The following is a 21,785-nucleotide window of genomic DNA, read 5'->3' as shown; positions in this document are numbered from 1 at the left end:
CATATGGTTGCTGCAGAGCACTGAACAGTGGGGACAGCAGTAGTTTGGTAGCTGGCTTTTGTGGTGCATGTCTGTAATGTCAGCACTTGAGAGGCTGAGGCATGAAGTTGTGCACAGTTGTGGAAGTATGTACACTCCACTGAACTCCTCCTGGCCACGTCTGGAGAGACAGCTGAGGTGAGGGAGAGACTCAGAAGGGGACCTTAGGCTACTTGCTCCCTCTGGCTGGGGAAACCGGGACCTCAAGGGGTGCAGTTCAGTGAAACAGCTGTCTGCAGTCAGCACACCAGTCTGAAGGCGCCCCTCAGTGTGATTTATTTTTGGTTGTAGAGGCTGTGGTTCTGGAACACATGGAACAGAGGTGAGGTTTCTGCTAATGCTGCTTAAGGCTTCTATGCACTGGGCATCTCTACCCAATTCACCTCTCCATCAAAAAATAAGCACACATCCTCTTTGTTGGCTAAAAAACAACTTGCAGAAGGTTCTACCATTTGATTGACTAAAGCCAGCTTCTGTTTGAAGCAGATCCGGTGAGGGCCTAAGGGGAAAGACCATGACCGGAAGCTGTGCTGTGCCCCCTCTCAGCTCCTGCTCCTTTGGCTTCTGACGAGGAGAGGGAGTTGTCACAGTTGCCACTTGGCTTTTGAAATATAAATGCAAACGTCAGCAGTTTGTGTTCAGTATCAGTGGGCAGTCTCTCCCCCTAAAGTCAGCTAGTGACTCTCTGGGCTTCCACTGTAGTGCAAGAGTGGCCCAAACAGTACCAACAGATAGGCATGGCCCTTCTAGTAGAACTTTATTTACATAAGTGGGACACTGGCTGGCTCTGGCCTATGGGCTGTAGTTTCTCTGACTCCTGTTTTAGACCCTGGGTGGCCTCATATAGTTCACAATTGGTCCCTTTTTCTCTGAGGGACAAATTTCAATGGCCTAAACTTTATACTCAGCCAACCACAGCTTGGTTGAGTTGCAGGTAAGGGCTGCATGAAGCATATGCCTAGTCAGGCAAGCATATTCATGTCTTTTATTCTGTATGGAATCGTGGAATAAATGGAAATAATTTACAGGGAAAATGATTTATTTGTATGCATGCATCCATTTTAAACACGTTAGGGGTGAAGGAGTAGTGAGCTGTGGAACAATGAGGATGCAGGCATCCCAATCTGATGTAAGAGAGAGATGCTGGAACCACCACTGAATGTCCGCTGTGCATGGGTCTCAGGAAGGAGTTTTAGAAGCAAGTGATCCCGGCTTTCAGAATCATGAGCTGCTTAATATGTTGGCGTCCTGTCTTACAGAAGACAGTTGATTCTCATGTCCTACCAAGGTTTAAAAAATTCATAAATGGCCAGGTGATGGTGTCACACGCCTTTAATTCCAGCACTTGGGAGGCAGAGGCAGGCAGATCTCTGTGAGTCTGTGAGTTCAAGGCCAGCCTGGTCTATAAGAACTAGTTCCAGGACAGCTAGGGCTGTTACACAGAGAAACCCTGTCTCGAACCACCCCCCCACATCATAAATAGTTCAAATTAACAGATGAAAATCCTTGAAGTATACATAAAATATACACATGGTCAATCTCGCCATGGCTGTCTGCACAGCCTTTCCCTGGATTTCAATTGTTTCTACGGCAATGGGATCAAACCTAAGGCTCCTTATGCTGGGCAAGTAGCCTACTGGCTGGGCTAGACCCTAGCCTTGGAGTGGGGGATCTTACACCTGTTTTATTTGATGCTTATATCCTGGTGGCCTGAAAAATGCTTGCACATAGTAGGTGAGGAAGAGTGGATAAGCAATCCTGTCTGTGTTACGTGTTGTGTCGTGAGTAGCGGAGTAAAGAGCACCTGTACCAACCAATTTGACTGAGTTTCAAATTTCCCCAGAAAACAACCATGCATACAGTTGTATCTGTTGTGATGTTTCGCACATTTAAGAGTATCTTAGCTGATTTGGTTAGCTCAGAGAGCTGTCTCCGAGGCCACTAGCGCTCCCTCCGTGTGTGTTTCTCTGGGCTTAGGACTGACCTCCCTCTGCTCCTTTACCCCCACCCTCCCAAGGCAGTTGACTACCACACATAGGTTGCCTCCTTCACCGTGTGTATACTGGCTACCTCAGAAATCCTCACCCCTTTTTTTGTCTAGCCTGGAACGTGCTATACAGACCAAGCTGGTCTTAAACTTATTTCTCCTGTCGACTTCCCAGCTGCTAGAATTCCAGGCTTGTACCAACATGCCCCTTGTCTCTAGTCCAGCTGTCTTTCTGGAGCCCCCTTGTGGGACTGTCCACCCTCACTTCCTCTTGATGCAGGCGCCTCCAGGACAAGCCGTCAGTAGTGACTTGCTGCCTCACTGTTGCTGTGATTCACTTCTGTGATTGCCTGTCAGCTGCAAACCTGGGAAGTCTCCCCCAGGGCCCTGCGCCTTTATTCGCAGATGATGTCATGTCCATCAGGACAGCCTCTTTCATGGCCCTGCCCTCACTGTTCTTCACTGGGAATCACTCCTGCTTCTCCTTCAGAATTGTGACGCACATGGTTTGGCCTCGTGTAGTCTACCTTTATTTTAACTGAATTCTCTGCCAATGGAGGGTGAAATTCACGGACTCCATTCCGTGTCTGGAAGAGCCCCTCCTCCAGCCCTGCTTAGTCTTCTGTGAGTTTTCTGATTCAGACGGGAGCTTGTTTTTATTTAGCTCTTCAGCTAGAGCTGTTGTCTGGCTATATGGCCACACTAGCCACAAACAGAGGATGTGTGCGGACTGTACTGTCAGTCTGCCTATGTGCTTTTGGTCTCTGAACAGGTTTGAGAGGTGGTAGCATCAGGTAAAATCAGACCATGGATTTTTAATCCCCCACACTTTTAGCTTTTAATAAGGGCAGCGCGCACACTCACACACAAATATGGCTAGATGTCTAAGCCAAAGAGGCAAGCCCTAGTTGGTGATGCTGTTTTTAAATACTGCTAGGTTCCCTGAAGGGCTGAGGATGCTACCATACCAAGGAAAGAACCCTGGTGTTCACTCTGTCCAGGAGAGGGTAGAGACTGGTTCAGTATTCCTGTCTCACAGCTGTTGCACCCTGGTTGGTGTGAGCCTAATACTGCTGTCAGAATTTCTTCAGAAAATCTAAGGGAATCTGAAGTGGAGACTAAGGGAGAGACACCCCACACACACACACACATACACACACGAACTTTCTTCTCAAGTGAGAGCTGACGAGGAATTCTTAGATATTATCCTTCCGCTTCTGTGAGTTAACTTACCACGCATGCCGAGACGCCCAGAGCTGTCTCAGCAGTGTGATTTCATTTGAAACTCCAAAGATTTGGTAGAATCAAATGTAAGAATAATTTGCTTTGCCAACATCACATTTTCTTGTCTGACATCATACTGATTCTGAGCCATATGACTACCATCTTCCCTTCTGTTTCTGTGAGAGCCCTCCCAAAGAATCTATTTTTTCCTAAGTTTGCATCTTCTGGAACCCTAGTCGATAAGATCAACAGACCATTCTGTAGCCGTGTGTGTGCGTGTGTATGTGTGTGTGTGTTTACCATGTGTGTACATGTTCATTGTGCAGGCGCCTATGCTTGTGTGTACTTATGGAGGCCAGGGGTTGATGTTGGGTGTCCTCATTTGGTTTCCACTTGTTTTGATAGGATCTCTCACTGACCCATCAGCTCAGTGATTCATCCAGACTGCCTGTCCAGCAAAGCTCAGGGATTCCCCCACTCTGCCTCCTCATGATAGGATTAAAGGCAGGTTCCTCAGTACCTGACTTTTTACATGTGTGCTGAGGGTCCAAACTTGGGTACTCAAGTTACCGTAGTGAGCACTTTAGTAATTGAGCCATTTCCTCAGCTCCTCTTGCCTTAATTTTTGATATGAACTTACCCAAACTTGAAGACAGTAAGGACATTGCTGGCCTCTCACCTTTGCAGGCAGGATAATTGGTGCTGCTGCTCCCAGCTCTTTCGCCCGAGGCTAGTGCTTCTGCTCATGCCTTGGACATATTTCCCAGATGGACTTTCTTTAGGAGGTAACCAGGTCTGAGAGTTGTGTTTATGTTTTTGGAACTTTGTTTCATTTTGCTAAGTTCTGCAGATCAATTCCAGGGTCTTCCACGTGCTTGGTAAGCGTCCTACCGATGGCCTCCATCTTCCTACCGATGGCCTCCATCTCCAGCCCCTTGTGTTCTGAGATAGGGTCTTCCTTTGAAGCTCAGCCTAGCCCTAAGCTTCGTACGTGTGTCCCAGCCTGGCTTCTAACCTGTGTTACTCCTGCATCAGCCTCTTAAGTACTAGTACTAGAGTGGAGTGCCATTGTGCCTTTCTGGAACTCAGTTCTTACAGAACCTGGCCACCATTCTCGTTGGCGTGGCTCTGCAGTAAACCCTTTGGCACAGTCATGGAATTCCAAGATGCTCACCCTACCTTGTTCAGATCAGACGTACCCACCAGCAATCCTTGCAGCCGTCTGACTCCCTCTCCAGAAAGCTCCTTTATGTGTTAGTGCCCGAGTGTAATGACTGCTGTGGCAAGGGACTGTAGTTAGCCTTCGGGGACTAACCAGAGGAGTGTTCTGGGCAGCACTATGAGGTTATTTCATTTAAAAGTTGGGGAAATTGGGAGTGAAGGAGGCAAGACTTGCCCAGGTGAACAGCAGAGTCAGGACTGTAATTCCCTGCAAACTATTTATTTTTACTTGACGGTTTTGGCTTTGAGTTTGATTTCTCTATGGGGCCGGAGAAAGTCCTTGTTCCCAGAGGCTGGCACAGAACAACACAGGCTCAGTGTGTGATGTCCTCGGATGCCCAGAGCAGACTTAAGAGGTAACACCCTCGAGTATGAATTCTGTGTGTGATGCATGTTTTCTTTTCCCAAAACTGGAATAGAGTTTGGAACAGCAAATATTTAATCAGAGCAAATTCCTCTTGTTAAAATCATGTTGGTTTGTTCAGCTTGGAGGTTATTGCCTAAAAATACTCAGCACTTACTGAGGGCTAAATGTGCTAAGTCACCCACGGAGCATAAAGGAGGCTTGGTTAGGATTTGGAGCAGGGGCCGTTTGCCCACTTCTAGTTTGGATCACATTCGCAGCGCCACACACTCACCCTTGAACGCGCCTCAGGCTGTGGCCACAGGAGAGCTGGACTGGGGTGAACAGAGGACGGCTTTATTGGGAATAGTAGCAGAAGTCTTACCTGCCAGTGTTCGGGGGGAGAACAAAAGGAAGGAAAAGGGTGGGGGCAAAGGCGAAGGATGGACTGGTGTAGTTGGAACATGCCAGTGTGCATGTATAATGGTGTGTTTAGGGGTTCAGGAGGTTGTGTGCTCAAAGACGAAAAGACAAGTTTTGTAAGCCAGAACTTGGGAAGCAAGTGGGTTGCTGTTAGTCCAAGGTTACCCCGGGCTGTGGGGTGAGATCCTGTCTTAAAAAAAAAATGAAAAAAGGAAGGGAGAGGAAGAGGAAACAAAGGCAGACCACAGTGGGTGTGCTGGGCAGGTAAGTCATACAGGCCGGGGCAGTGGTTCAGGTTAAGAGCTTGGCTGCTTGTGCAGAGATGAGGTCAGTTCCTGGGACTCGTGGCAGCTGATACCCAGTTTCATGGTTTCTGATGCCCCTTCTGCGTGCACTGCATTCATGTGACATACAGATACACATACAAGCAAAACACCAACACACATAAACATAGTTTTTAAAAAGGTATATATAAATGAAATATATGAAATAGTCTAATAAGTGAGGTTGTCAAGTTTCTTCTTTGTAATTATAATTTTTACTGTTTAAAGCAACATTCATTGTCACCAATACTATTCATATAGAGTGACTTTCTCTGGGGCAAGTTGGAACTCTGAAAGTCATTTTGTTTCTGGGCCTCATTTATATTGATGAGCTTTTCTTGTTATTCAACTGTGTACTAAAAGATCCAACTCACAGGAGAAATGAATCATTCTGGCTCATGGTTTCCGAGGATTTGTGGTCACGTAGCTCAGTATTTCTGGGCCTGTTGTGGGATTGGAGGTGGCGGAGAGGCTCTTCTCTGCATGGCGCAGAAAGTAGGAAAAAGGAACGCACAGGAAGAAGCCAGGGCACGGTATAGCCCAGGAAAGGAGCTGGGCAGACTGTAAAGGGCCAGAGGTGGTGGACAACCCCAAGGAAACCAGGTTTCCCTATGCATGGGGACTGGTGCCCAGGATGAACTCGCAGGCTGACGCAGAAACTTAACACAAGCAGAACTTCAGCATGGAGACGGGCAAGTGGGGACAAAGTCCCAAGTCTAGCCAAGAAGCTGTTTGCAACTGATAGTTGTTGGGAGACAGAAAAATCAGTTTTCTTCAATGGAGTAACACTGAGTGTATCAGCCACACTCCAAGGCAGGAGTGTTCAGTTCTCAGGAATAACTGGCAACACAAATTGGACTTGATGTTTTTTGTCTTGTTTTGTTTGTTTGGGGGGAAGAGATAGATAACAGGTAATTGACTGGGTAAGAGAAGGAGGTAAGGATCTGGGAGGAGTTAGAGGAATGGAGAGAATATGATTAAAATCTATTAAATTCTCAAAGATAAATAAACAAAAAAGATACAGCCTGAGATATTGCCCAGTGACCACCTTTCTCCAGTTGTGCTCCATCTCCTATGTCAGCTCCTCCCAGTCACACATGGTATCACGAATCCATTACGTCAGCTCCTCCCAATCACACACGGTATCACGAATCCATTACGTCAGCTCCTCCCAATCACACATGGTATCACGACTCCATTACATCAGCTCCTCCCAATCACACATGGTATCACAAATCCATTACGTCAGTTGTCAGTTCTCATGAGCAGTCAGTCACTGGAAGGTGCACCCGCCCACCCAGAAGTGTGCTTCTCTGCTCTCCTAGGAGTTTCTCAGCCTGATCAAGTCGACGGTCAAGATTCACCGTCGCATCATTCTAACCTAGACGCTCACTCATACTACAGTCCAGCTAAAATTAAATAGATAAGATCCTGCAGCAGATGCTCACATGGCTTCTCTCATGTCCTCCATTGGGTGCCTCCCATGTCTTTGTGCTCAGTTTTCATCACTACTCCAGAGTGGTAAAAGGTGTTCTCTCTGGGCAGCTCACATGGGTGCTCTCCAGGGCCTTGAGTTATGTTTGTGAAGAAAATCAAATTTGTGCTGTCTTTGTCTCTCTGCTTGAACTTTTGTGGCTATACTTTCCTTCCACTCAGACAACAGCACATTCAAGAAAGATTCTTCCTCTCTGCTGCTTTCTCTCTCTCTCTCTCTCTCTCTCTCTCTCTCTCTCTCTCTCTCTCTCTGGGACTGGAGGGATATACCTCCTGAGTGCTGGCATTATAGCTGTACCTTACCTAGTTTTTTATGTTACACTAGATGAGTACTCTACCAATTGCGCCAAGTCCACAACTCTAAATCTTAAAAAAAAAAAAAGTATACATAATGTGTATAGTACTACATGAGTGTGTATAGGTGTATGTATGTGTATATATGTGTTGTATAGATGTGTATACACACATTTCTATTTGTAGGTGAGTAAAAGTTCACCACCAACTAAATCGTTGACTCCTCTGTAGGAAGGAGTGACACTTGGAATGACTGTAGGCAATTTCTCACCTCATATATGTTATATAGTGTGTATTTCAAGAAGCACCCACCTATACCCTATAAATGCAGTGGAAATTCTGATAATGAAAATCACTGGAGTCCCTAAAGATTGAACAGTACTGTTATTGGGATTGTGTTTTTGAAAAGGGGTTTAATAAAATTAAGAACAAATCTTTATACTTTAGAAATGTCTTTGATTTTATGTGTAAGGGTGTTTTGCCTGTACGTGTGTGTCTGGTGCTGTTGGAGGTCAGAAGAAAGCATCAGTTCTCCTGAAAGGGGGGTTACAGAGCCTGTGAGCTACCATAGGGGTGCTGGGAATTGAACTGTGGTCCTCTGGAAGAGCAGCCAATGCTCCTCACCGCCAAGCCCGCTCTCTAGCTTTAAAGTCTTTAGAGGGTATCTAGTTTTGTGTTCAGTTTCGGTTTTGTTGTGCACATAGTTATTTTTGGTTTTTGACTTAAGGCTGGACAGACACTCACAGACAGTTCCTCTCTAGCCCAGTTCTAACAGACAACTTTTGTATCTCCTTCTCCCTCAGATTCCTTTTTTTGAAGATTTCTGTAAAGGCATTAAAGCTGGCGATACCTGCGAAAACCTGGTGGGATATTCTGCGGTGTATCGAGTCTGCTTTGGAATGGCTTGCTTCTTCTTTGTGTTTTGCGTGCTGACCTTAAAGGTCAACAACAGCAAAGGTTGCCGGGCCTACATCCACAACGGGTGAGTCTTCTGTCCTCCCAGGGGCATTCCAGGCCCCCTCTGCTCACCAGCACTAACCGAGTGACTCTGATAGCCCAAGAGCGATGTAGTGCCTGGTGCATGGTAAGAAATCCAGTGTGCACAGAGAGGTGTTGTTTCTACCGAGGCCATTTCAGGTCATTTCCACCCTGTCCTGAAGTGGTGTTTTGTACAATCAGAGCCGTGCCAAGTGCCTAAGTATGGGAGAAGGCATTCTGCAGTCCCTTCACTACCAAGGGCAGCAGCGTGGCTGGCGTGCTACTTTGAATATCATTTAAATATATTTCCTGTTTTTCTCTTCCCAGCTTCTGGTTCTTTAAGCTTCTGCTGCTGGGGGCCATGTGCTCAGGGGCATTCTTCATTCCGGATCAGGACACCTTCCTGAACGGTACGCATGGGTGTTCCAGGCACCTGGTCATTTTGTTTTTACACCTGTAAAATTCTTCAAAAGTATGGTCCGGTGTCTTATATTGTGAACTACTGATTCTTTCCTGAGTTAAAGACTGTCGAGGTGTTAGGGATTTAGTTCAGTGGTAGCATGCTTGTCTAGCGAGTGCAGTTCCCCAGCTTTGGCTCCAGCAGCCTGTGGGAGCATTTTAACAGCAGCTCTACCTGCCTCCACACCCCGTCCCCTGTTCCTCTGCTGGCTAAGGAATTGCAATGCAGTAAAGCAGGTCTTTAATGTTTGTTTGCAAACAGATCTGGCACATCAGATCATGCCTCTGCCATGAGGGGACCTTGTTCTCTCCACGTACCCCATAGACCTGGCAGCATGAAACAGTCGTTAGCTGTGAAAACTGGACAAGGAAGGCATTCCCCAGTCTCTTTCTAAACACAAGTTATGTAACCTTGAGTTATACTCCTTACTTGTATTTAATATGAAGTCAGTAATCATAACTGAAGCAGAGCCTCTTCCTAGGAAAGGATCAGGTAAGAATGTTATGACATCTAAGTTAAAGTGGATTAAACACTTCATTCAACCCAAATCGATTCACTTTTCTAACGGAGATGGCAGTTCATAGGCACCAGCCATACTTCCTTAGATGCCCTAGATATTAGGATTCAGCTCCATTTTTAGGGATATGTGAGTTCATAGGATTTTAGAATGGCATGTCTAAGTCTTCCTTCTAGCCATAACGCTGTTAGCCGGTTTTTATTCTCCACAGAGAAAACTTTCGTGTATATGTTAGCATATTGGAGATAGATATCTAGAGTGAGAGGTGTCCTAAAGTCCTCAGGCCAGCTCTAGCTCAGTCTTTTTATAGACAGTCTGCAGCCCACATGGCATGGTTCATCTGACATCATAGTCACTTTATAGCAGAGCCCAAAAGACCCGAGCCCTTGTCCCCTCATTTCCATACTGAATAGTCAGGACTCACTGTCCACTAAGGTTTCAACTCTTGATCTTTCTAGCAATATTTCCTTTTGCTTGTGAATTAGGGACCACTGTGGACTTGGTGAACTCCTGCATCTGTTGAGGCAGCTGTCAGTTCAACATGACGTTCAGCTTGGGTGCTCCAGGGCCAGACTGATGTCTAAGTCTCAGCCATGCCCTTCATGCCTTGTTACTACGCTTTCTGTGGCTGTGATGAAATTCCCAACAAAAGCAACTTAAAGGAGAAAGGACTCATTTGAGAGTGTGGTTCGGGGTGGGGAGTCAAGGCAGTGTCTGAAGTAGCTGGTCACAAGCAGGGGAGAAAAGTAGCAAATGCCTGCTCCGGTACTCAGGTCGCGTCCTCCAGTTTACACAGTCAGACTCCTCTGCCCAAGGAATGGTTCTGACAATAAGATGGACCCTCTAGTCTCAGTTAACATAGATAAACCCCTGCAGGTGCATCTAGAGGCCCATTTCCCTAGTGATTCTAGATTCTGTCAGAGACACCATCTTACCAACTCACATCTTTTATCTCCTGCTTAACAAGTGGGTATGAGATTAGTGTCAACCTTGTATGGCTGTGTGGGAATGAAATGTATCAAAGGTATAATGACCTTGAATCAAAAGTTTATTTTCTTTAGAGTTCAGTGCATTCACTGCTCACCTCCCTGCCCTTTGGGCCATGCTCTTTTGCAGCCTGGCGCTATGTGGGAACTGTGGGGAGCTTCATCTTCATTGGCATTCAGCTCCTCCTGATTGTCGAGTTTGCACATAAATGGAACAAGAACTGGTATGTGCTTTTTCTGGGAAGCTCTCCCTCATGGAGTCAAAGAAACTGCCTCAGCTGAGAAAGGGTTACTCTGGGTTCCAGGCCATTTGGATCTCTCCGTTTTCTCTTCTCTGATGCTGTTTCCTGTCCTCTCTGCCTTCCCATCTTGCTTGTGCCTTCTGTGACCATCTGTGTGGTTCATGTGTGACCGTCTATGTGGTTCATGTGTGACCGTCTGTGTGGTTCATGTGTGACCATCTGTGTGGATCATGTGTTACCGCCTGTGTGGTTCATGTGTGACCGTCTGTGTGGTTCATGTGTGACCGTCTGTGTGGTTCATGTGTGACCGTCTGTGTGGTTCATGTGTGACCGTCTGTGTGGTTCATGTGTGACCGTCTGTGTGGTTCGTGTGTGACTGGCTGTGTGGATCGTGTGTGACCGTCTGTGTGGATCATGATAGTCTGGGTGTGTGGTTCATGTGTGACTGTCTGTGTGGTTCATGTGTGACCGTCTGTGTGGTTCATGTGTGACTGGCTGTGTGCATCATGATAGTCTGGCTGTGTGGATCATGTGCATCTGTAACTTGGATATGCTGCATCTAGGCCCCCAGTCTTACAAGGTTAAGAAGCAGAAGAAGCCACAAATCCTTTGGAGCATGAGATTCTTCTGTGAAGAATGAGATGGACTCATTCTCTTCTTTTAAAAACAGAATTGTTGTCTCCACTTTCTAAGACACACAACATCCTTTGTCGGGAAAGCTTGCTGTCCTGCTGTAGGAAGCTGTCTTGTCTGCAAAATTATAGACTCTTTAGGGCCTTGAAAACAGAGTTTGCATCCCAGGCCATGGGGGAAATCCTATTAGTAGCTTTCTCTCTTGTTGGGCTACGCTGAGGAAGTGGCAACCAGACACGGGGTCTGCTCTTACACTGAGGTGCAGAGCAGTGTGCTCCATGGCTCTGACTTGGTGTCTGTCTTGGTGTTGTTGGCGATCAACTCTGGGCTGGTGTTCACCACTGAGCTAACTTCTTTGCTTTTAAAATAATTCTCTTTTATACTCAATAAAGCTATTGCTTTATTTATGTCTGTCTGCCTCTGCAACTCAGGTTGGTTGTGAATTCATGATCCTACTGCCTCTGCCTCCTGAGTACCAGGATCCTAGGTGTCTATGAACTATGACTGCTCTCTTATAGATTTTTGTAGGCATCACTTTTTAATACTGAATTTTGACAAAACAACAACAAATAACAGTGCCATATGAGTGTGCATTTTATTGTTACGTTGAATAAGACAAAGCACACTATCCAGACTTTCTCAGTACTTTCTTCTGTCTTGAGCATAGTCTTCAGCTTGGACATTGTTCTGCTTTTGTGTCCTAAACTTGATGATGAGATGGCGTGGCAGGTGGGGGCACATCAGTGAAGACAGTGTAGCCAGCCGTTTTGCTCCTTAGTGCATAGTAGGTTAGCACAGCCCAATAGGACCAGACTTCAGATGTCGGGGCTGGAGAGATGGCTCAGTTGTTAAGAACACTGGCTGCTCCTCTGCAGGATCCAAGCTTGGTTCTCAGCACCCATTTCAGGCAGCTCACAACTGCCTGTAACCCCAGCTCCAGGGGATCAGAGACTCCTTCCAGAGGCACACACAGACATACACGCATGCGCCCGCATGCATACACACACACACACACACACACACACACACAAATAAAAATACATAGTAAATGTTTACAGCATAGTGATTGGTCACACAGAAGTGCTTCTGGTACATTTTGATATTTTATAAAGTCTTACTTCTTCAATTACATATTTCAGTTGACTTGTGCCCTTGTAAGAGTTAGTTATTGCATGCTGTCCACATTTTGAATCACTTTTAAAATTTAGTGATTTGTACTATCACATCTTCTAGGTCACATTTTGAGGCAGTAGTGTTTTCTTAAAGATCAGCTAAGGGGTTTTATTTGGCCCTCTGTTCTTTGTACAGAAGTACCCATAACCAGTTAGAAATGCATCTTAACTGACAGTGCTGCATATACCGTCTTTATATTGGACATAATCTGCAGATCTATCACACGTGCGTGCTTTATGCTGAGATATTAGTGTCTTGGACACCGAGTCCTGACTTGTATGCCACAGAGCACGTTCCCCTGGGCACGTTTGTGCTTCTGCCTCTCCTTGAGTGCTTTAACTGATACGTGGGCCAGTTCTTCTGGGACTGATTAGTAATGCCAAAGTTTAATGGGCCCTTTGGAAGAGTTTGGTCACTTTGAAAACTTTCTAGAAATTACTCAGTAGAGAGATGGTGGTTCAGCAGATAAGAGCACTCACTGCACTTACAAAGACCCCCCCTTCCTCCCCGCTACGCCTATTTCAGTTCCCATGCAGGGCAGCTTGCAGCTGCTGGTACCACCTGCCTCCAGCTTCAGGGACTCCTCCATCACATTTAGACTCCTTGGACACCACATACATATGGAATATATTTATACAGTTGAATACTTACACAAAAACAAATCTTAACAAAAAAAGCCTTTGCAGACAATAATGTTGCTTTGAGGCTAGAATGGCAACCAAACCTTTGACAGCACACCTGCAGTTGACTGTCAGCCTAAAATTCATAGTAAGCTGGGGCACTCACTAGAATTGTTTTCTTTCTTTTAACTTTTATTCCCCTCTTTATTTCTGTTTTTCTTTGATTTGAATAGACTTGATTCAGGGCTAACCCAGAAAATGTGATTGCTGGTTTTAGGGGAACGGCTGACTAGATGCCACTCTTTTCTTTCTCTCTTACTTCCTTTATAAATCTTTCAAAAGAGAAGACCCCAAAAGCCACAAGGTAGACATGCCATGGACCTGCACACCAGCTAAACACAGATCTTCTGCTCCCTCCCCCATTCTGGAATGTCACTTTGAGGAATGTTCGTTGGCATCTCTGACACCAATTTCTGTACTATAAAATGGTGTGGTTGGTTGGATTGGATGCTTAATAGTTGTGGTTTTATGTTTTACTGTCTAGGTCATATTCCCAATTTGAAAGCTCAGCTCTATATTACAGTTGAACTAATGGAAGATACAGGTGCTGGCCAGATGGTTCGGTTGGTGGCACTAAACATCTGAGCCCATGTGTTAGAAGGAGAGAACTTCCATAAATCACCCTCTGATTTCCATACATCTGCCATGGTAATGTGTGCCACCTGCCCGCATGCCCCTCCATAAACAAGTAACTGATGAAATAACACAAGGTAGCTAGTATAGTCAGGCGTTGCTAATGAGAGCTGATGTTAAAAGCATTGGAGGTTTTAAATTCCCCTTGTTAGGTTTAGTTTGTTCCTGCCTCTCATTGAGCCTGGGCCCTCTTTCTGTTGTGTGCGTAGACTCTGCCTGTCAGCCGGTGTGGTACTCTTCTGGTCTCAGTCCCGGGGCTTCTTACTCCGCATGTGGTCAATATCTTTTGGACAGTTGTGGTCCAGACAACACTTTGATGGGCACGGAAATGGAAAGGTGATTAACCACAGTACTGACTGGGATGGCCTCCGGCAGGATGCCAGCAGGAGCACAGGTGAAGCTGGAGCAGCAAGAGTGACAGCCTCCTTGCTAACTGTGCTGTCCTGTGCTATTTCCTTAGGGCATTCTCAGGGAGTGCAGCTCACTTCCCAGGCACCATTCTACATGGTAGCAGTGAGGCAGGGGACAGCCCAGCCTGCTCTGCAAAGCTGATGGTGTTGTAGTGGAGAGGTAGATCCCCAACGCAGAATCGCGCAGTTCTACACCATAACGGGTGCAGGAGAGTAGGCCATCCTTTGGGAGGACCCTGCTCACACTTAAGCTTGCTGGGCTTGTTTAAGGAACAGAGGGACATCTGTGTCTGAGGTCCAGTGGCGTGGGAAGAGTGGGGAAGATGATATCAGAGATGGCCCTGGGCCAGATCATAGTGCCATTGAGGCTAGTATAAAGGCTTTTTTAAAAGTTGTTTTTTACCCAGGGCATTGCACCTGCTAGGCAAGTACTTCACCACTGTGTTGCAATTCCAGTCTTACAGCTTTGGTTTAAATGAAATTCTGGGAGAGGAGAAGAGTCTGGAAGGGAAGAGCGTAACTGAATCAATCATTCTTAAAAAGCCAAAGATTAGAGAGAGCCGAGTGCATGCTAAGGAGACTGGTGTGGGGTGCTCCCACACTGGGGATGGAGCCGGGTCTGACCAGGGAGCAGGGTCTGACCAGGGGAGCTGGGTCTGACCAGGGTTCAAGTGCAGGAGCTGGGTCTGACCAGGGGAGCTGGGTCTGACCAGGGTTCAAGTGCGGGAGCTGGGTCTGACCAGGGGAGCTGGGTCTGACCAGGGTTCAAGTGCGGGTGGAGGCCGCGATGAGGGGAAGATGTGGAGCTGAGGAGAGCACCTGTGGTTCTTGTGTTATCTTTCTCCCAGCAATAAGAGTATGGTTGCCATTTTTGGATGCTAGAGGGGAGGGAAGTGAACACAGAGTCATTGTGATCTGCCAAGATTCACCAGGGGCCAACCTCCTAGGCGGAAGAACTCGGGAGAGGCTCTGGAAATCCCTCACATGCTAACAGCCCAAAGACCAGAGGAGGAGCAAGCAGGGCCTGCCCCTCCCTCCTGTGCAGTGCTCACTTTTTGGTGTGTGCTTCACCTTGTCTCCTTGTCACTCGGTATATTTTGTCGCCCCCCCCCCCCCCCCCCCATGTCTTATTCTCTCTCGTTTTCTTTGTGTGTCTTTCTTATGGAGTGACTCTGAGGTCATCAGAGTGGCTGACTTAGTGTCAGGAATGCGATGGTCATTATCTCACCCTTCCTTCCTATTTTCTCTGTCTCTGGCAAGAGTGATCTTTCCGTAGTGAAAGCATTTTAGCTGTGCTTCTTGAACCCTGTCCAGCTCTGTGGGAACATTAGGCAAGCTGCTTTCTCTGAAGGTTGTGGGAGTGTGATGCTGACACCCAGAGCAGCTGAATCATGAGGTGGATGACAGTCAGTCATCCAGTCTCCCTTGCTCTGTCCTCCTTGCTTAGCTTTTATGAACACCCTTCTCTTCGTTCTGAACAGTTTCTACAGAGTTCTGTCACCACTAATCTTACTCATGCCTTTATTAATATCTATAAAAACTGCAAAGCAGGTTCTTCTCTTAGTTTCTTTATGGTATATCCCAGTAAACCATCCCTCCCCTCCCCTCCCCTCCCCTCCCCTTCCTTTCCTTTCCCTTGCCTTTCCTTCTTTTGTATGCATATGTGTGTGCATAGTCATGTTTCTGGGGTGAACATATGTGTACATGTATGTGGAAGCCAGAGGACAACATGAGCTATCATTCTTCAGATGCTGTCCACCCTTTGGTCTGGTACACTCCGTGTAGACTGGACTTGTAGATGTCCAGAGAACACCAGGAATGGAGCTGTTTACACCTCCCCAGTGCTGTGTTACAAGTAAATGTCACTATGCCCGGTTTTTAGATAGGGAGCTCAGGGTCTCATGCTTGTAAGACAGGCACTTTTCCTGAATGAGCTACCTCCCCAGCTCCTACAGCATTTCTTTCCCTGACTTTAGGGATTTATTAAATTGTGCATGTGAGCATTGTCTCTATGGGAGTGTGTGCATGCGAGTGCAGCTACCCCTGCAGGCTTTGGGCTCCCAGGAGCTGGAGCTATAGGAAATTGTGAGCCTGATGTGGATGCTGGGAATTGAGCTCAGAAATTCTGCAAGAGCAGTAAGTGCTTTTAACCATTGGGCCATCTCTCCAGCCCTCTTTCCCTGATTTTATTTACTGTAATATTTCCTCATGGTATTTCGGAGAATGGTCCTGATACAGGCCCTTCTCAGTACATAGGGAAAGAGGGCTGGAGAGATGGCCCAATGATTACTGGAAGTTGGCCAGTACTGGGGCTGGCTAGTCTCCTGGGAGTGGAGCTGTTTCCCCTCTAGGAGAAGGTGGCCTCAGAGGAGCTGCTGGCAGCACATGGAATGAGAGAGCATGCCAGCTCCAGGCTCTACACTCAGAGAGAGGGAGCTTGAAGCCAATCCCACTTCATCCCCAGTGCTGCCGCCTTCCCCAGCACTGCTAGCATTCAGCGTGGAGAGCGCTAGGAGGATGTTCACTTCAGGTGTTGAACAGCCTTCGGTCAGGAGAAGAAACTCATGTTTATTTTTTTATTTTATTTTTTTATTAATTAATTTATTTAATTATTAAAGATTTCTGCCTCTTCCCCGCCACCACCTCCCATTCCCTCCCCCTCCCCCAATCAAGTCTTCCTTCCTCCTCAGCCCAAAGAGCAAGCAGGTTTCTCTGCCCTGTGGGAGGTCCAAGGACCACCCACCTCCATCCAGGTCTATTAAGGTGAGCATCCAAACTACCTGGGCTCCCACAAAGCCATTACGTGCAATGGACAGGTCAATCAGAAAACTAATAGAGAATTAAGAGAATTGTTGGAGGTAATGAATCAAATGGACTTAACAGACATCTATAGAACACTCCACCCAAATAGGAAAGAATACACCTTCTTCTCTGAAACTCATGTTTAGAGATAGCTCTAAGCCTGAGTCAGCAAGTCTGCGTAATTGTGAGAACTTTCTGGCTGGGGTAGAGTGTCATCATTGCTGAAGGTGTCTTCTAATCCGTGGTTCCCATGTCCCTGATGTGGCCTGATCCTGTCAGTCAGTATCTGAGGGGTGTTTTTATCTCTGGAGAATGGGAGCCTTCACTGACTTGATCTCTCTCTCTTTCCTACCTCCCTACCACCTTCCCGGAGAAACAGGAATGCAGGCACCGACAGGAATAAGCTGTGGTACGCCTCGCTGTCCCTGGCGACGCTCATCATGTACTCTGTCGCTGTTGGGGGCTTGGTTCTGATGGCCGTGTTTTACACACAGAGGGATGGCTGCACTGACAACAAGATCCTCCTGGGAGCGCACGGTGGCCTGTGCCTGCTAATCTCTCTGGCAGCCATCTCGCCCTGTGTCCAGAATCGTAAGTGTGGGTTTTCTTTTTTTCTTTATGTATTTTTCCTTTGTGATTTTGAACACACACAGTGGTGCCTTTTTTAAGTCCAAGTCATTCTTTAACTTCCTGCGATGTTAAAGTCTCGTCTTCATAGCCTCCATGGTTATTTGGAAGTGATGACCAGGTTTACTTTGTGTCCAGAAAGATCTGAACTTAAAGCAGTACATAGGAAGATAGACAGTGCACTATGGGGAGCCTTTCCATGGGAATGGGCTTAGTCTGTGTGAAGCAAGAGAGTTATAAATTTGGCTTGTTGTGTCCTGGTGAAATGTGAATGACAGGGCCCAGAAGGAGTTGTTCCTGGGATTGTCTTAGGCAGGTGGCTACGAACCGAGGGCAAGCTGGCTCATGAGTCAGGAATAGAAAATCTTACCCGGTTGTTTCTTGTATCATGACCAGAGTCTACTCAAGTGAAGTCAGCAGAACTGTGTGAGCCTGGCTTTGCTTGGGCTGTTTCAGAGCCACAGAGGAGACAGTTGACAGCACATTAGAAAGTGGAGGTGTGAAATCAATAAAGTACCTCTCACAACTTAACCTTGTGTGCTGAGGCCATACTGCCTTCAGAGTTACAAATGTATACCCAGTCCGGTGTCTGTTGAAGGACTCTTACTCTATAAGTGACTAGTCTACACACGCCATTCAGATTTATGGATAGGAAAACGAAATATGGACAATAACTGTATAGCCCCTTTAAATCCTTTCCACGCTGTGGGTTTGAAAAGCCAGGCATGTTTGCGCATGCCTGTAATCACAGTACTCAGGAGATGGAAGCGAGATGATCAGAAATTTAAAGCCAGCCTTTACTGCATAGGGTGTTGGAGGCCAGCCTGGGCTAGGGAGACTCATCCCCTTCAAGGAAAGAGGAAGCAGCTGAGGAGTAGCAAATAAGTATAATAAAACTAAGATATTATCTGTACTAAGTTTTCTACTGCATTACCGAAATTGGGGTGATTGTCCTCCCAATATCTGCAACTGATCAGTAAAGAGTTTCCTGAAACAAACTATCAGAAATCTGGCTAAAAGCTCCTTTGGGCTCAGTCCTACCTTCTGAAACAGGCAGAGCATTTTGAAATATTTTGCTTAACGCATTAGTTCTAAGGATGTCATATTCCAAAAAGCAATATTGTGAGAGCCTATTACAGTACTTCTATTGATAATTATAATTGAATAACAGTAATTTAAGAAGGAATTTTAACCAGAAGGAAGCCTGAATCCTTTCATGTTAGTAGATGGTTGGAATTTTCAGCGATGAGAGGTCATGTGTCAGCAGATTCTGTAGTTACCCTAAATGATTCCAATACTAAGTTGTAACTTAATATTGTAACTTTAAAAGTTCCTCTTCCAGTGAATGCCACTTCCCATAGATTTTATTTTTTAGCCTAGACTAGGCCTTGTACTTAGTGTAGCCAAGAGTATTCTGTCGTTGTTTTGATTTGTTTTGTTTTCTCGACAGCTAAGTGATTGTGCTTCATGGATTGTCTAATCCTCGTACACCTGTGCATGTTCTGTGAAATTTGTCCATCTATCATGCTAAGCCAAACAGTGATGCTGATTTTCTTTTGATCTTGTGATTTATAAACTGTTATAAACTTCAGGGGGAGGGGGCCTGAGAGATGGTTCAGCGGGTGACATTTCCTTCTAAGTCTGAGAACCTGAATTTAATCCCAGAACCCACAAGGTAGAAGAAGAGAACCAACTCCTGCAAGTTGTCCTCTGACCTCCCCACGTCCACACCTGCTATGGCACTTGTGCGCCTGCGTGCCTCCATCCATCCATCCATCCATCCATCCATCCATCCATCCATCCATCCTTCCATCCATCCATCCTTCCATGGCATGCATGCATGCATACATACATACAATTAAACCTCCACGGGTCTGGGCATTGTGTTGCATAGCTACAGGTTTTGAAGCATTGTTTATGGAGAGGTTGATGTTTTTAAAATAATAGTATATCAGTAGGCATATCCTCACCCAATTTTAATTTTTTTTCTGAGACAAATACATCATTAGATTCTTTTTTTCGCTGGTAAAGGTGGGTGTACAAGTTTAAGGAGCTTCATCGGTTAGGAAGGGAACCTGTTTAAGGTCCAGTGTCTTGCTGCTGGACCTTCAAGCCTGTCTTTGTCTTTGTCTTGTTCCAGGGCAGCCACACTCCGGGCTGTTGCAGTCGGGGCTGATAAGCTGCTATGTCACATACCTAACTTTCTCAGCACTAACCAGCAAGCCTGAAGAGCAAGGTAAGGAACATTGTTCAGGAGTGTGTGCCGATAGTACATGTGTCTTCATTTCCCTAGAGCCTGAGCTGTCGAGGAGTCTATAAGTCAAGGAAGCAAGATCATCTAGGCTTTTTAATGACATAAAGTCATTAACTGCAAAAACGAAATTTTTTCTCTTAAAAATTTTGGTTCTTTTCAGTTGTGCATGTGCGCGTGCACATGTATGTGTGTGTGTGTACACACACGTGTGTACATATGTACACGCATTTGTGAGTGCAGGTGCTCCAGGAGCCCATAAGGGGACATATGATCCCCTGAAGCTAAATTTCAGGCCACTGTGAGGCACCTGGCATGGGAACAGGAGCCACCAGGCCGATACCCACTGAGCCCTCTCCAACCCCCAGCATCTTTTGAGTCTTCCTGCTGTGCAGAAAAGACATGACCAGAGAACAGCAGCTCACCTTCCCAGCTGTGCTTGGGCCTCCTCTGCATTCTGTTGTTCTGCTTTGTCAAAAACCACTTCATTGTATTCCGTTGTCTTTTGTTTTGCTTCATTTGTTTCAATTTTTTTCTTAGTTATTAATTTTTCCCATGTCAGGAGGTTATTCTCTGACAGTGAGAGGGGGTGGACAAAGCGTGAAGGTGAGGGAGCCAAAAAACCACAGTTTGGACCTGGATCTGTCTCTGGCTGGCAGGGAAGCTCAAAGCCTGTTCTAGATGACATTCCTTTACAGAGACAACAGAACACAGAGCAAGGAGCATGACTGTTGGGGCACTGTTCTATGTGTGGCTTTAAGAGCTCAGTGAAAATGTTCAGATGTGTGCATTACTCAGAACAGTGGCTGACACACAGCAAGTTCTGTGGGGTGTTACCTGTTACTAGCGAAAAGTAGTTACAATGGTTATTTTGAAAGCTTTTAAAGGCAGGTTACATAATCCTGGTGGACCTAGAACTCCCTCTGTAGACCAGGCTGACCTCAAATCCACAGAAATCCACCTGTTTTGCCTCCCAAGTGTTGGGACCAACTTGCATGTGCTAAAAGTAAGATTTTAACCTACATAAGTAGTATTATATTCTAATAAAATATTATGAGCCCCCAACCTTATGAACAAAAGTTTCCTATCAATTTTCTAGCTCATTATATTTTTTTATCTATCACTTGTCATATATAAGTATACATATACACATATATACATATGCATATACATACAGATGCATGAATGTGTGAATGTTTAGGTATATTTGATTTTCTATAAATCAAGTAAATTTAGTCTTAATTGGATAGAAAATAGTTGCTAAATTTAGAAAACAAATGTAATTATTTAGATGCAGGCACTTATCTGTCTTGTTTGTTTTGAGAGAAGGCCTTACTATAAAATCAAGTTGACATGGAACTCACTACATAGCTCAGGCCGGCCTTGAGCTTGCTCTTTTCCTGCCTCAGCCTCTCAAGTGCTGGAATTATAGACACATGCCACCCTGCTCAGCTCGGGTCTTGTCTTCATAGTGATGATAGGAAGTAGTAATTGGAGGTCTTATAGTAAATATAGCTTATCCTGAGTTTAATTGTACACAAAAAAGCTCAATCCTACCTGGGGTCTTAAAACTTCCTTTTCTGATTGCTTATGTATTAGCCTCTGTTTTTAACTTAATGGAGGTTTTGTTCACAGTGGCTTTTTAAATAGCAAATATTTTCCCCAAACAGTAAAACACTTTCTAAATAGTAGTACCTGAATATAAATGTTAAACTTTGTTCAATCTCACAAAAATATTTCCCCCACTGGCCTCCAAAAGCAAGGGTTTTAAAACCACAGCTGACACAATTATATTTACTCTTTTGAGGTGAGCTCCAGTGATAATTCCCGTTTAGAATATGTGTTTGCAGAATGATTTAAATACTTTTCTGTTTTGGGGTCAAGTTGACAATCAGATCTAGCTGGATATTTATAATTGAGGCTCAGTGTTTTAAAACAATGCCAATTGCAACTGTGAGGGATATTATAGGAGCATTTATATCCAGCCATTTATATCCAGATTTATTTCTTTAAACTTTTAGACTACCTCAGGAGGTTCCCAGGTC

At 45.6% G+C, this 21,785-nt stretch overlaps 1 protein-coding gene across 1 annotated transcript in view; it reads left to right on the top strand.

Moving 5' to 3' along the window:
- Nucleotides 1–21,785, top strand: part of Serinc5 (serine incorporator 5) — a 99,475-nt gene that overhangs the window by 57,249 nt on the left and 20,441 nt on the right. The window contains exons 3-7 of the mRNA XM_057789716.1: nucleotides 8,152–8,330; nucleotides 8,654–8,736; nucleotides 10,420–10,513; nucleotides 17,242–17,453; nucleotides 19,630–19,725. Of these exons, the coding sequence (XP_057645699.1) occupies nucleotides 8,152–8,330; nucleotides 8,654–8,736; nucleotides 10,420–10,513; nucleotides 17,242–17,453; nucleotides 19,630–19,725 (664 nt within the window). The remainder of the gene's footprint in view (nucleotides 1–8,151; nucleotides 8,331–8,653; nucleotides 8,737–10,419; nucleotides 10,514–17,241; nucleotides 17,454–19,629; nucleotides 19,726–21,785) is intronic.

This window comes from Chionomys nivalis, chromosome 15 (assembly GCF_950005125.1).
Source record: "Chionomys nivalis chromosome 15, mChiNiv1.1, whole genome shotgun sequence".
NCBI lineage: Eukaryota > Metazoa > Chordata > Mammalia > Rodentia > Cricetidae > Chionomys > Chionomys nivalis.
This window is presented reverse-complemented; position numbering and strand designations above follow the sequence as displayed.